This window comes from Taeniopygia guttata, chromosome 4, assembly GCF_048771995.1.
Source record: "Taeniopygia guttata chromosome 4, bTaeGut7.mat, whole genome shotgun sequence".
NCBI lineage: Eukaryota > Metazoa > Chordata > Aves > Passeriformes > Estrildidae > Taeniopygia > Taeniopygia guttata.
The window spans coordinates 61326053-61341491 of NC_133028.1; the positions used below are offsets into that span (position 1 = coordinate 61326053).

The 15439-nt window shown below is 42.8% G+C and overlaps 1 protein-coding gene across 3 annotated transcripts in view; it reads right to left on the reverse strand.

Annotated features, from left to right (window-relative positions):
- Positions 1–7761, reverse strand: part of ELF2 (E74 like ETS transcription factor 2) — a 37015-nt gene extending 29254 nt beyond the window's left edge. Inside the window, exons 1-3 of one of the 3 annotated variants that reach the window (XM_030271890.4) lie at positions 7595–7761; positions 1842–2035; positions 720–885 (exon numbers count right to left, since the gene is read on the reverse strand). In XM_030271890.4, the coding sequence (XP_030127750.4) occupies positions 720–885; positions 1842–1913 (238 nt within the window). In that variant the 5' untranslated portion in view covers positions 1914–2035; positions 7595–7761. Of the gene's footprint in view, positions 1–719; positions 886–1841; positions 2036–7594 lie in introns of those variants that run through there. The other 2 variants (XM_072928724.1, XM_004176282.5) reach the window with 2 other exon arrangements.
- Positions 7762–15439: the final 7678 nt, after the last annotated feature.

The following is a 15439-nucleotide window of genomic DNA, read 5'->3' on the forward strand; positions in this document are numbered from 1 at the left end:
ATACTTTGGTGCCCCTCAGAAAATGCAAACCAGATTATGTTCTGTAGAGAGAGGGTGTACAGAAAGATTTGTGCTTATCACTAAACAGTTCAGCTTTCACAGCAAAGCTCCACTCCTTTCCTCATTCCTAACTTGTTATTTTATAGACAGATGTGCTAATTTCAACCTATCAGGCTTTTTACCCAAAAAGGGATAGCCTAACTCCATTCCCCACAGCCACCCCCTCCTGCAACCAAACCAGCAATAATAAACTCTTGCACCAAAAAGGCAGGATAGGAAGGGACAGACAGGAAGGGGCAAGAGATGGAAGATGGGGTAACTTGAGCCATGCAGTCTCTATTTCCAGCTGTTCTGCAGTTGTGTGGCTCACACACAATGTAAAACTAAATTCTAACCAGCTTCCTGGCTCAGCTGATTTTTAAAAACTCCAAGTTTGGTTGTCTAGTAAAGTCCCTGCATAAGTACATAGCAAAGATATAACTGAAGATCTGCCTACTCATGAGGGAGGAGACACAGTGTTACAATGCAGCATCCTGAATGTAATGAGACATTTTTACCTGCCAAGGTAATCCTGTCACCAATGAAGCCTAAAGAAAACTAAGCTTAGAGGAAAGAGATATGAACCCATGTCAAGATCTCCATCCCATGGGTAGACACATTCCCTGGGGATTTCTAAAAGTACAAAAACCTCATGGAAGAAAAGAATTAAGTAAGTCTACCTGTTTCCACAGTTTCAGTCTCAATTTCTTGTTCCTCTGCTACATCTTGCATCAGGTAAGTCTCATCATCATAAACCAGGACCTGAGCAGCGTAACCCTGTTCTAGTCTGGCACTAGGAACTGGCTCCACAACCACTGCTGGGAATTCAGAGACAGGCTCATTTTCCTATAGAAAGGAAAAAAAAAAAAGGAAAGAAAAGAAAAAAAAATGTTCTAAATACTGCACTATTCAACTCTATGTCAATGTTTTCCTCTTATGTTCTCAAATTCTTTATGAAATAATGATAATAATTTCAAATATTTTTAAAGGAAATTTTCTTCCAAAGCAAGAGATTAAAAGAATAATCAGCCATTAGAGGGGGCTTTCTAAATCTCAAAGTTTTCCTGAGTTTAAAGAAAATTTAAAGCACCAGACAGTTTAAGATACTAGAAAAGAGCACACTTTCTAATGAAGACACTCAGCTGTGAGAAGTCTTTCTCCTTCCTCTGCTTGATGAAAGGTAACAAAGGCTTTGACTATGCACTGCAAGGTACCTACATCTGATCTGTGTCTTTTGGACACATGTTTTGGGTTAAACACATAAGTTACTACAGAAGAACTGACTACTTCAAAGCCTATATGCTCATCTCTACTTATTTAAGGATCAAAATGTCTGTAAAAGCATATATAATCAGTTAGTGTTGCAGAAGTAGAACTGTGCCAGATTACCTTTATTAAAAGCTAGAGAAGAGTAGAATATATTTATTATTTGATGATAAGAATGCAAAATACAGTAAAATATGCCGTGCTGGCTAACTTTAAAAGAGGTCTGTGGATTGTTCTGCTCAACTTGTTCTATACCTCACATCTGAGATCTTTAAAGAAAGCTTAGTATAGAATATAATTTTGTAAACCCAGTCTACTGTTGTACTGCAGACTTCGAAACTTCCTGCTTCCACTGCTGTGACAACAAATTCTTCTACTAAAAGATACTTGAAAAATGGCTGCACTCTTCCTCCTTACACAATAATCTCAGATCCATTTCATTTGTTTTCACAGCAAGTTTACAGCAAATTTTCTTTCAAAGTAAGATGAAAGGTTTCAAAGTTCGATAGTAAATAAGTGCTATCTACTTTTCTAACCTCTTGATTTTTTATTTCATTGCTGTCAAACTCCAAAGCGGGGCCTCCATTGTCAATCACTACTGATGTCATGGTGCATCCCCCGAAGATTCTTTGAGAACTGTTCTCTCTCTTGAAGATACTAATGCTGATAACCTCAGGATATCAAAGGCTTGAATTCAGTCCACTGCTCTTACACAGCTAGGCAGAGGTTGCTGAAACACAAAATAATTTTAAGTTATTCACATAATTTATACTAAAGTCTTCCAATATTTATGAAATCTCTTGCATACATCAAAATAGGGCATTGGCAAACTCCGAGATCAGTGCTTGATAACAAAAGACAGAATTTGGCCCAACATTTTAATAAAATCCATCCATTAGGAGGCTACAACAATCACTGAGGTCTGCAAGAAAACAGGACCATCTAATATGCACTGAAGAAAGAAATCATCATCAATATTCCAATGGGCAAACTCAATGAGTTTGCTTTTCAATAGCAGGAAGCTGGTTTAAACTAAACTAATGTTGCACATTCAGGGAAATGCTTGTTTGGCTTCATGCAGGGTAATTGGGCTTCCTACAGGCAAGGTTACACTAAGAAAAATTGCAAATGCTGATCTCCCCAGCCAGATGCAAACTAAGCAAGGAATAAGCACAAGATACATTGCAATAAAGAAGAAATAATAACAATTTAGGGGAAAAAAAAGGCTTTTTTTCTCACATAGGCAATCCACTTTACATGACGAAGCATGACTCATACCTAACTATATTTAATTTGTAACAGCACAAACCCTCCCAATGTTACTACTTTATTTTCCATTGTTTCACTTGCAAAGCTAGCACCACTTTTTGATTAAGAAACCTAAGACCTCCTCTGATCCCCAAACAAGACTCAGGTTGAAAAGCCTTTAACAGGCATCCCATGGAACCATATACACCTGTCACCTTCTAGATTTTTAGAACAAAAAGACTACTCCTTACCTATCCAAAAGTCTTTAAATTCAAAAATATGTAAAGTAGAAAAACAATTGCTTATGAATACACAAAAAAAATCAATCAGAAGAAAAAAAAAACAATTTTATTGCAAAACCTTATCTTCTTCTACAGTTTTCCGTTTATATACAGAATAGAAATACCAATTATGCCAATGAGCCATAACCCAATATGGAAATCCAAAGAAATTAAACTGCATTTTGATTTGGAAACACAGATGTTCCAATCTGTTTCAAACATCAGCATTATTCCTGCAATTCAGACAGGTACGTGAACATACAGTGCTTCATAAGGTACCTCTGCTTAAGCACATCACAATGTTAATTTCATTCTCACGCAGAATATTAATGTAAACAATCAACAATAATAAATGTTAATGCAAATAAACAAACAAATACTAGACCTACAGTATATTTCTATTTTACGTACTATAATCCCACACAGGTGGCCAAGTAACTGCCAAATTTCAGCAACTGAAAACACCCAATACTGTTTACAAGATCAGGTTCTCTCAAAAACATGTTATTTCTGTCTCCTAGGTTACAAAAGATTTCAATTACTTTTATGCTGATCTATCTCTACATGAATCCCCGATTTCCTATAAAAATGAAGTTAAGGCAATGCAGAAACATAAATTATAATCCTCATTTTCCAGCTGGGACAGATATCATAGTAAAGACCTTACAGGGCAAAGAAAGTACACAGAAGAATGTGTGAGATGCCAAATCTCAGCATTCATTAAAAAAATGGTGTCTTCAGACTGAATATGTGGAATAGTCCATCAAGGTACTCAAAGTCTTTATATAACAGGATATGAACTTCATACTGACGTTCAGTCAACAATGTTTTCAAAACTCTGCCAGGGTAGAGAAAACAACAAGCCCACCCTTCAGCAAGTGAGAAGGTAAAAGAGTTTCAGCTCAGTCTGGTTTGGAACTTGTAAGTTAAAGCAGACACTCAAACATAACCACACACCTACATAAATGTGAGATTCTCTCAGACACAGCCCCTTCTCAAGGAACCAGCATTTCCCTTCTTCCCTTTCACTAAAGAGTATGTCTCTATGGAAGACTCTTTGTTTTTCCCTCGAATTTCATTAGGACGCTGTATCTATTCCCCATCCTCTCTCTAGCAAGTCCCAACTCATTAGATTCCTGTAAAAGGAAAATGCTGCCTGGTCGCTTCCAGGAATCAGCTCAGAAATTCACATTTCCCAAGACTAAGTCGGCCAAAAAGGCCAAAAGACAATTAGACTCTTAAAGTAAAAAATTATTCAGGTTTGTAGGAGACTAGGCTGTCCCCAGTGATACAATTAGCAAGCACAGAAGCTGGTTCAAAGTACAACTAGTTTTGAATTACAGAACAACCTGCAGAAAGATTAAAAATAAAAACAAAAAAATGCCCATGACAAATTCAATTCCTCTCTGGATAGATGCTCACAATAAAGCAAAATACAGACTAACATCAGAAGAGAAAAAATTAATTTAACATTTCCAAAAGGAATTACCAAATCATGTTGTTACCATTCTGACATCCACTCCTGTTCTTCCTGGTAATGGAAAAATCAGAGAAAAACTAGTTCTGAAACATTTGGAAAATGCTTTACAATCACAAAAACATCCTTTCTGTTATTTTTATACATATCTCATGGGAAAACAAAAATAAATCTACATACTCCCATGACCAAATAATAAAAAACAACGTAACCCTAGCCCCAACCAAACTAAAAATTCTGGATCTTGAATACTTTGCCCCAACAGCAAGAAGTTTCTAACTATTGACCACACCAAAACACTAGTCAAAATAACCAATTAGAGCAAGTCTTCAGAGGCTACAGAGTACTTGCAATAAAGGCTGCAAAACACCAGTTCATTCACATATTGAATTGTACAAGTGTATCCAAGTGTGTGCCTCCAAGAAATCCAAACTGTTCTCATATGTTTCTGGCAGAAAGCTTAAAACCACAGCAAATCACAACTGTGATGAACACATCCCAGTAAAAACAGCATCTTAAGTTGATTCCCCTGTGCATGACCACCTATCAAATTAACAGGGAAGCAAACATGCAGCTCAACAGAATAAAAGGTAACAATTGTAAAATGGTGTAGAAAGGATGGTAGAGAAGGTAATCTCTTCTAGGCCAGACTTCAAGTGAAGCTCTTTAGAAGCGATTTCAGAACAAAACTCTAAATATAAGTCTGCAACTAGCTTTAGCACACTGTCATTTTAGCTATAAAAGAAATAGCCAAAAAAACTCTCAAAACGCAATGCTTGAAAAAAGATGCCCACACATGAAAACAAGACAAACACACAGAAGTGGGCAGCAGTGACCAGAGGCAGCTGCTCCTACAACACTCAGAACCACAGAGTACTTGGAACAACATCCCCCTTTTATTCCGGTCGCATCCTCAATCCTGAGGAGAGATTTATTCAGATACCTATACAGATGCAACCTGCAAGTGCAGGACTCCAGCTAGCAGTAGCATCGCACACACAGCTTTTTTTTTTTTTTTTTTTTCAAAAACAGCTTTCTTTTGCTTTAATTAAAAAAAAAAAAAAAAGTTAGGAAAGTTGGCTTAAAAATTAAGTTAGTTAATTTTCAGAAATACACCAAGCCAAGATCACTGCAGAATCCCATTGAGAGGAACAAGGCTTCCTAAGGGCACGAAGATGTTCTTTCACAGGCAGAACCTCAAATACAGCAGTAAATGCCACTATCACTCTAATACATATAAACCACAGTACACCCTGTAAACCATTTCATGTTGACTGAAAAGTCTTTTTAAAGATGTTTTCCCAGATCATATTTACAGTTCTGGCTATCTGATTCACACTGGCACGTGCAGAAGAAATAGCAAATTTGCTTTCTTTTTCTGAAACTCAACAAGTCTTAAGAATTGAAAAATTAAGTTACTGAAAAACTTTTCTGTCTGAGCAGTAAAAACTCCTAAGCTTCTTGCTAAAGTTTTTTGCACATGTTATATCAAAATTAGGATACAAAGTAAATTTTTGCATCCACGAGGTCAGGGGAGCATGCAATCCATGCAGTTTACACTACTTCACAATTTAGACCAAGCACTAAAATTTATAAAACACAAACCAAACTAAGGTATGGGCAAAGCAGTCCTAGCCACATCATACTTCATAAGTTTTCATACAAAAAAGCAGTAAATTTATTCCTGAATGCACAGAAACTATTACACTGAATCAAATTAATGATGCATCAAATCCAGTAAAATACTAGAAGACTTCCTTCCATACATATATAATTTGATAAGCTGAACATCCAAAGTTTGCTCTGAAACCTCAATAGCTAAAGCTGACGAGCTCCAAAACATGTAAGCTTATAATCACCTAGAAACTATTAAGGTTCTGCAAAAAGCTTTGTGGCTTCAGCAGGCTTCTTCTGGACCTGCCTGCATCTCATCCTATTAGTAGCCTCTCTTCCCACTGCTCTCTATTTAAAGATACCTTGTAACCTGCTCTTCCCTCTGACAGAAGTCTTGCATACTTTCCCATAACTTGTACCTCTCTTTCCAGTGAATTGATTGTTGGCCCTTAACATCATTTCCACTCACCCACAAACCAGAGTAGGGAGGAATTATTCATCCCTCTACATAATAAAGCAGCAGAGACTATTAAGTTAAACAGTGAGGGTACAGGTTTAAAACACAAACCCCCAACACACACTCTAAAAAGAAGCAGTGTGCAGAAATTGCATAATTATCTTTGGTAGCATATTCTAGAGATTTAAGTAAGATTAACGTTAGACAGCTTTATGATGGTAAAGCCCATGAGTTGCTTATGAGACTATTGAACATAAAGATGCGTGTAACAGTCTAAACTTCAGACATCTTCTGAACCAGATACTACTGAAACCTGAGAGATTAAGAGTATGTCACTGACGGCACCATGCAAAAGATCCATCCTTTTTCCAGCACCTTTCTGAAAACAACTAATCCTGTCCACTATAAGAGATGAAGTGATAGGAGAAGTAAAAGCAATAAGGACTAGACCCAGAACCTGTTTTTAAACTTGCAGTAAGGTTGTGCTGTCTTTGCTAAAGAAGTTAAATGACAAAAGAAAAGTCACAAGAAAGGTAACAGTGAACAGCCATAAGCGGGGGAGCAGGCAGAATGAGAAACTGAATTATTCAAGTGGGGAGAGACAAGAGGGAACACATCCAAGGCAACAGATAAACACGAACTGGGCTCACGCTTTACAGTGGCGGTATAATGAAAAGTACGCCAGACTTCTGCCGTTTATCTGCGGAGCGAGCAGCGCAGGGCGCACAGCGATCCAGGGACGAGGCACGGCAGGAGCGATCACGCATGACAGCGAGTGTCCAGCACACCCGGGCTGCCATGTTCTCCCAATGCCCTATGTAAACAAGGCGCGGCCCCTTGGCAATGCCCCAGCCGCCGCCCCGCTCCCAGCCCGGTCCGGGGGCCGCGCTGCCTCGGGCTGTTTACCGTGACAGCGCCGGGCTGCCCTGCCACCCCTCAGGCGGGGCGGACCCCGCGGGGAGCGGGCCCGGGGGAGCGGGACAGCCCCGGCTCCTCCGCCGCGCCCCGCGCCAAACCGAAAGTGCAGCTCCCGCGGCGGGTGGGAGGTGCCGCCCGAGTGGCCCCCGGCCCTGCCACCTCCAGGCCATCCCACACACCCCGGCGGCCTCCCCCGAGCCGAGCCGGCCCCGCGACCCGCCGGCAGGGCAGCTGCCGCCTGTCAGCGCCCGCCCGCCGCGGCGGCGGCAGCGGGAGCCCACACCGCGCCCTTACCGTGGCCGTGCGCCCGGAGGCCGCGTCTGCCGCCCGCCCGGGCCGGGAGCAGGAAGCGGCGGGGCCGCCCGGGCAGAGCCGGGCCGGGGCCGGGCCGGGCCGAGGCCGCCCCGCGCGGGAGGGGCGGGGGAGCAGCGCGCGACCTGCCCGGCCCGGCCCGGCCCCCCCCGCCCCGCCGCCGCCGCCGCCGCCGCCGCCGGGCGCGCGGGGGCGCTGCGGGCATGCGCGGCCGCTCCGCGCCTGCGCGGGGCTCGCCCGAGCCCGGGAGCCCCGAGGGGCGCGGAGCGTGCCCGTGTGGGGCGGCCCCTCACCCTTCCCTGCTGCCGGTGCCTCGTCCCGAGCCGAGAGGAGCCCGTGCTCAGGAGGCATGGGGCAAGGCTGAGGGGAGCGCACCAGGGTGTCGCTGCCCCTCCGCCGTGTCCGAACAGGTGCCTGTCCCGGCAGCGGTTCTGCTGCCCCGCGCCCGTGTGCGGCCAGCTGCGGAGACTCGGGCGTGCAGAACCCATCCCGGGCAGAGTCCTGTCAGTGCGGCGCTGAAATGCCGGCCCCCCACTTCTACCCCGCCGGCTCACAGAGCGCACGGGTTTGGAGCCAGTCAAATCCAGCTTTTGTTGTCCCCTGGCAGGACGGGATGCACTGTCAGACTCTGCTCGCGAAGCATCGGGACTGCCTCGATCCAGACTGAAGTTTTGAACAGAATTGGTCTTCTTTACAAGCAATGGGCTTCAACCATTACGCCGTTCTTTGGCATTTCACAGAAATAAATGTAAGAGCTTTAGCTGAAGAGGAGGCATTACATTTTCATTACAGAGAGAAAGAAATCCCTACATTGTCAAGGAGATTTTCTGCAATGAAAAACCACTTGCTGTAAAGGGCTCTAGGATGATGGTTTTGTTCAGTCTGTATGGGGTCCCTTGTGCCTGTACGTTGCAAGGGTCTGATTTAAGGATCTCCCTTCTGATAAGAGCCCAGCTCCTGTGACAGGCAGTTCAGTCACACACATCTACTCCTCACCTCCATCTGTCTGCAAAAGTACCTCTGCTACATCTCAATTTCCATCTGACTATCTACATCTGCTGCTCCTTTGGCACTCTGTGCATCTCCTGCTTCACCAACTCTCATTTCCAGTCTTCAGCTTCTGCGTTATGCATGTTGCCACCCACTGCTATACTGCTCTGGTTTCTCTTCCTTATAATTTGAACAGAATATTTCTTCCCTCTGCATTTTTAGGGCATCAGCTTCCTTTCCTAAGGAAATTAAATCTTTCAGGGGTCTTTAGGCTCTGGAATCTGACTGACTTTTACAGGTTACACACAATTTGAGTTTTCCAGGAACATAACATGGGCAGTTATTTTACTCAAGGATGTCACAAACATCTCCCGGAGATTAAAGGTAGCCCTAAAAATACCAGTCCTGTGCCCTGAAGCATGGAAACATTAGTGATTCTTTATTTCTGGAAACAATAATAGATGGTGCTACCAGCAGCCTCGTATTTAAGTGGCCACTACTGAGGTGTAAATTTAAATGAGCTTTGTAGTAAAGCACATACCATAGCAAAATTGAGCTTTTACCACACACCTGCCAGATATGTAATAAGGCATACTCTTTGATGTTGTCAGTTACAGATTTTGCTCCTAGTTTATATTAACAAAAAAAATTTCAGATGTCTGCTCTTTATAAGGTTAGATGTTAGCCTTTAAAAACAAGACTCAAATTATATGGGGAAAAACATTGTCATTTATTAACAATATAGCTGACATTCATGTTGCTGCTAGAAATTACAGTATACAGTGTTTGCACATTAGAAAATATAACTATTTTAATAATCTAGCATGTAAATTGTATCAAAAACATATCAAAAACATAGAGCTAAAATATCATTAATAGTGGATGATGGAAGATAGACGATGACAATTATGAAATAAATGGAAGAAAAGAGCATGTCAAGAGAAGGGTGGGGTATTGGGAGGAAAAGATTAAATACTTCCAATAGTTTCCAAAAATTGTCTTGTTGGACTGAAAACACTGGATGGGAATTTTAGCCCTCATTGACAGTTTTTTTGCAGCCCGTGTTTTGGGATGACTTTACGATGCTTGTATCCTTAGTCCTCTGTTTTGCTTATACTGGATATTAAGTTTTGCATTTTTAAGACTGGTTCCAAGAGCAAAGCGAGGGAGAGAAGAAGTGCAGAGTTAGTTATCAGAAACTGCACTTCCTCCCCTGCATCCTGCTCCTGGACTGTGTTGTCTGCAGCACAGACAGATAGCAGTAGAGAGCTTTCCTTTGCTTTTAGTTAGTTTTTAGCTGAGGCAGAGAAGTTCCCTGGACTGTAGTTTTTCTTTTTCTTGGAACTGTTCAAACCTGCTCTGGACGAACACCCAGAAGAGCAGCGGCTGCTCACATCTGTGGCCCAGCAGGCCGGGCCTGGGCTGCGGCATTTCCAGCGCCAGAGGGACTGATAACAAACTGGGTGAGCTGAGCTACAGCCCACCAAGGGGACTTGCTGAGTTTGTCATCGCTTCAGAGCAGCAAGAGGTTCTATTGTTTAATATTGTTCATTTTTTTGTGCTGGTGAATGCTTTGCCTGTTAGATAAACAGCCTTTTCTTCCACTTTTCTCCAAGGAAATCTTTTTTCCCAAATCAGTTGGGGGAGCAGCCGATTACATCTGCGTTCTAAAGGAAGCTCTTTAAAGGTTTTCTCCCAAATTTGCCCTAAACCAGGATAAATACAATTATTATTGCCCAACATGAGGCGTGAGAAAGTAGGAAAAACCTATACTGATTGCATTTTGGTTGTACTTACTCTGTATTGGAATAAAGCAATCAGTAGCCATGTTGCTTGAATTCAGGATGTCTCTCTGAGTGGAAGCCTCCATGTATTTCTGGTCCTTAGGCTTTTCTGAGGTTTTAATACCTTTCTGGTCGCTAATCTTATTTTCTTATTCAGAAATAGCTCCAGTATTGTCCCTAACACATAGCTTTTACAGTAGAGGGGCACAGATTAGAATAACCATTTTACTGGGCTCGGTGATAGTGATTTATAGGAGTTTATAAAGGTACTGGAATCTATTCAAGGTATGTATGGCTTATAGTTTCTTCATCCTACTCTTCGTCCTTATTTCCAGTAGCATGTTTTGGGGGGTTTATTAGTAATTGCACCCAGTTTGTTAGAGGAGGAGCAGGGGATGAGGCTTTCCAGCCTCTCCTTTCCTTCTTCTCCCTTGAATCTGTTAAGTCACTTTTTGAGAATGTTCAGTTTCCCCTGAATGTTAAAGAGACCACTTTCCTGGTGTTTAATCTGGTAAGCTTCCATTATATGGTCTGCAGTTTGTCTAGAATGAGGACTGAGATGTCCAGAGGAGCTGATGAGACCCCTGACCCAGAAGTAGACCCAGGTGTGGAAAACACTGAGTGGTGTAGGAAATGGGAGGATATGGGCCAAATCCTGAAGGAATTTTCTGACCCTATAGTCTGGGACTTTCCACGTGCACAAATTCAGAACCCAGCTGAGGTGGAAAAATACCTGAAAGAGAAGTGCCATGACAACTCTAAGACCCTCAAAGCCAACTACTGACACAAAACCAGAAGTCACTATTGAGTCATTTTCCTTGAAGGACCTTTATGGCCTAAGAAAGGATTACACTCAACAATCTGATGAATCCATAATTAGTTGGTTGGTCCGTCTTTGGGATGCTGCAGGAGAGGCTACAATTCTGGATGGTAGTGAAGCAATACATTTGGGATCCCTGTCACATGATTCTGTCATTGACCAAGGAATGCTGAGGGGAGCTAACCCTCACAGCCTCTGGGCACGGGTCCTGGGAATTTTGGCACAAAGATATATCCATGTGCAGATGATCTCTATATGCAGTAAACCCAATAGAAAACCATAGAACAAGAGATTCAACACTTGAGAGAAATGGCAGTAGCAGAGATTGTCATCTTAGAAGACCTAAGTACTGTAAATCCAGACTAGGTACCATATACATCCATGATGTGACAAAAACTTCTATGACTTGGGCCACAAGAATACGCTTCTGCTTTAGCAGTAAAGAAGTGGGATGACAAAGAGAAGACTCTGTTTAGTATGGCAAAGAAGCTCCAAGCATATGCAGATGATGTGCATGGCCCAGCCCATGCCAGAATCACAGCTGTGGAAACGCATCTGCAGAAATTAGAAGACAAGACAGAGGAGACTCACAAGAAACTCAGAGAAGAGATTAAAGAGGACCTTCTCCAGATCTCAGCAGTATAGATCAGAGGTTCTGGTACCAAACACAGACGTCACCCAGATGGGAAGAGGAGGTGCACCCCACAAACTGAGCTGTGGTTCTTTCTGCATAATTATGGAGAAAACATGAGAGGATGAGATGGAAAATCTACTGCTGTTCTGGCATGACAGGTGCTTGAAATGAAAGACAGCAAGAGTCAGGAAGTTCCACCAAAAAAAGCAGCTCCGGTTGCCCCTAGCCAAACTGCCAGGTGTGGGAGTTGTAATTTTTCTACTTTCCCCCCCATTCCTTCTCCCCCTCCCCCACCCCCCCCAAGCAGTTCCCTTTGTGCTGCGACCCTGCCTTCCCACTCCCCCTCGCCACACGGTCTGCTCCCTCCACCGCACTCCCACCCCACCCCGCCTTTCCCATCCCCGCCAGGCAGACCACACAACATTATGGTTTCATGCAGCAGAGAGAGCTTCCATGGCATGCACAGCTCTTATATACCCTGTTCAAAAGACTCTGTGTTTGAACCGGACTGGCTACGAATGCTAACCACCCAGTTCACTTGGCGAATAGCTATCTGCTAACGTTCACTATCAGGGGCTGGCTGGCATCTCCTTTCTGTAGCTAAACTCCTCCTCCTTTCAGGCTCACAGACCAGCTTTGCCATCATAGTTCCCCCTTTCTGCTTTAAAATATAAACCCCATGTTTATCATCCCTCTGTGGGGCCCCTTGCAAGAAGGACAACAAGCACGGTACAAGGAGAATGAAATTCTTCATTAAGTTCCACAAGCCTAATCTTTCTAATTATTGGTGTGCCCCATCAAAATTTTTACTGTTACGTCCAGGAGCTATCAAAGGCACAGTTTTACTGGGTGGCATGCTGCAGACTAATTACTTAAAACTTACACCTTACAACTTGAATGCTGGTTACAAACAAACCAGTTTAAAAACTATCAACACAAGAGGGAGTAAAACATAAATATGGATCTATAAAATTTCTCTTAACATATTCATAATATTTGCCTTTTAATTGTGAGAGTCAACCATTGCATTACTCATCTATCACTCTTGGGACACTTCACCAGCGTCTGCTCAGCAGATGGAGCATGTGTGCAAGAGAGCGGGACCAGAGGAGTTGAACCTCTGGGTGAGACCCCACTCCTTCCAAGAAACAAAAAAAGCCAGCAGGGCAAATTGTGTCGCAGTTAAATGCTTTTAGTGCTAAGGTTCCTTCCATAGCCTGGGCATTTTTTGCCAGGCATCTGGGGCTCTGTCCCACCACAAGGAGGGTTTCGGTCAGTCGGTCACTCACGTGCTTGCAGCCAGTTCATGGAAGATTTCTCTGCTCTGTTTGTCTGTCAGGCTAAGTCCCCTCAGAGATAGGGCTTCCCGCCATTTTCCAAAGGGTTTGCCTGTTTAGAGACTGTAATATCAGCGGTCTCCTTCCCCCTCACATGTCCCAGATGCCTCTTGCATGTGGCAGGTGTTAACGCTCCCCACATGTGTACGGCCCCTTTAGTATTTTTCACCCTGATGCCTTGTGAAGGCTGACCTAGAACAGAGGCTAGACGGAGTTAAAGAATAAAGTAGGTATTTTTTAAAAGGCCTCAATAGATACACCTTGGGCAGCATAAGAGCCCAGCCAGGGCTACACCCCAGGTGAACCCAAAATGGTCACAAAATGGATGACCAGTCACGGAGTCGCTCACTTTTATAAGTTCTGGTCCATTAGCATATTGTAGCTAATTGTCCAGCTACAGCTCCAGACCATGAGGTTCCATCCTCCTTGTTTTTCTCTTTTCAATCCATATTCTTTATGCTCTTAGGTCTGAGATCTGGATCTGCTGTCCTTGGTCTCCAGCTAGAGAAGGAATTGTTTTGTCTACCTATTCTGTGAAGAGAGAATTATATGAAGCCCACACCCACACACTAAAGCAGCACAGAATCTGAAAAATATAAAAGCTAAAACCTGAAGCATCAACCCCATGTCAGAAAATGGATATATAACATATGTTGAGGCATAAATAAAAATTACATTGGTTTGTCTCAGTAAACCACAAGCAAACCATGCTTTTTCAACAAACTGTTTAATTACCTGTAGTTCAAGCAAGTAGCAGGAATAACTCCAGCATAGAAACCTACAGTTTTAGTCCTTTTCCCCCTCCAGTAAAGCTGGAAGAGGCAAAATCTCCTGCAGCATCCCGAATAAAGGAGTAACACCCAGAATGCAGGAGGATCCAATTACCCATGGTGATGCTTGATGCCTATTGCTTGGGAATGGAATTGACTTCCATCAGCCTTCACAGCCTCCATTTTCTGCAGCAGGTGAGCAGGACAAGAAAAGCACACAACCAAGTAATGCCTTCCTGAAGAACAGAATTATCTGTGTCACAGCAGGGATGGCACTCCACTGAAATGTGCCAACCCATGGACAACACACAAAGCGGGCTCCAATGCCCTTTAACATAAAATTCCTTCTGTCCTTGTTTGTCCCCTCATTCTCTGTATGCTTCTGTCCTCTCAGCTCTCCTCTCACTCTTTGCTAACCACCCACAGGGAGAAAACAGCACCTACACTCAGTGATTGCAGCCACAAAAGTACTGTAGAGCTGCATCATATATTTGCTTATACGCTGCCAAGCATTAAAAGTAACTTATTTTAGCTACTAATTTCTTCATCCATCACTCAGCTGGAACTGTGTGTTTCTCCCATCTGCCTGGTAAAGCAGGAGTTGGGGTGGCTAATTGGCTCAAAATTTTTGACAGAAACAGCTCACCAGGTGGGGAAAAGAATCACGGCACATTCTTCACTGGGTTGGAATTCTTTGTCTTTGTTTTGAGTTTTTTGTGTTTTTTTCTTTCCCAGAAAAACAGATTTTAAAAAGTAGTATCACAACATCAAAGCCTGTTGCACAGACATAAGAAATCTTGATTGAAGTATTTCACTCAGATTTTCCAAGTGCTGAGTACCAGCTTGCAGTTTGAATTATGATTTTTAATTGCAATTGTCTTATTTTGAAGAAGGAAATGAAAATAAAATTGAAATTCTGTACCTACATCAACACAGGCAAAAAAGTAAACCTGAAATTGTTAGATGGACTTCATCATCTCCAGAATTTTCAGCTTTGTGTACAGCTGCCAGCAGCAACAGGCTGTCACCCTTCAGAGAGGTGAACTAGAGGGACTAAATGGCACTGGAGGGAGGTGAAAATCCTTGCCAGCTGTTTTCACAGATAACTGCTGACAGCAAAGGAACAATTTGCAGTTTGGATAAATTCTGGAATCTTAAGCTTTTCTCTGGCCTGTGAGGTGTATTTTCAAGACCAAACCTTTCCTCTGATCTCCTTTAGTCTTGCATTATGTCTATTCTCTGCTGTGGCATTGCTCTCCTTAATGATCCATCTCAAAATTATCTTTCAACATTTTCCATGGTTCATCACGGCTTTTGTGTAGCAACTCAAAAATTCTCTTTTTGAAAGTGAAGGACAGAAAAATTTTAATTTATACGGTATTCAGACTCCATACTAACAAGACTGAATCAACAATGGCCAGAACTCTGCGAATTGCAAAATATCACTGTTGTTACTCTAAGATATGTAAGTGCTGAAGCAGACTGTGCTGTG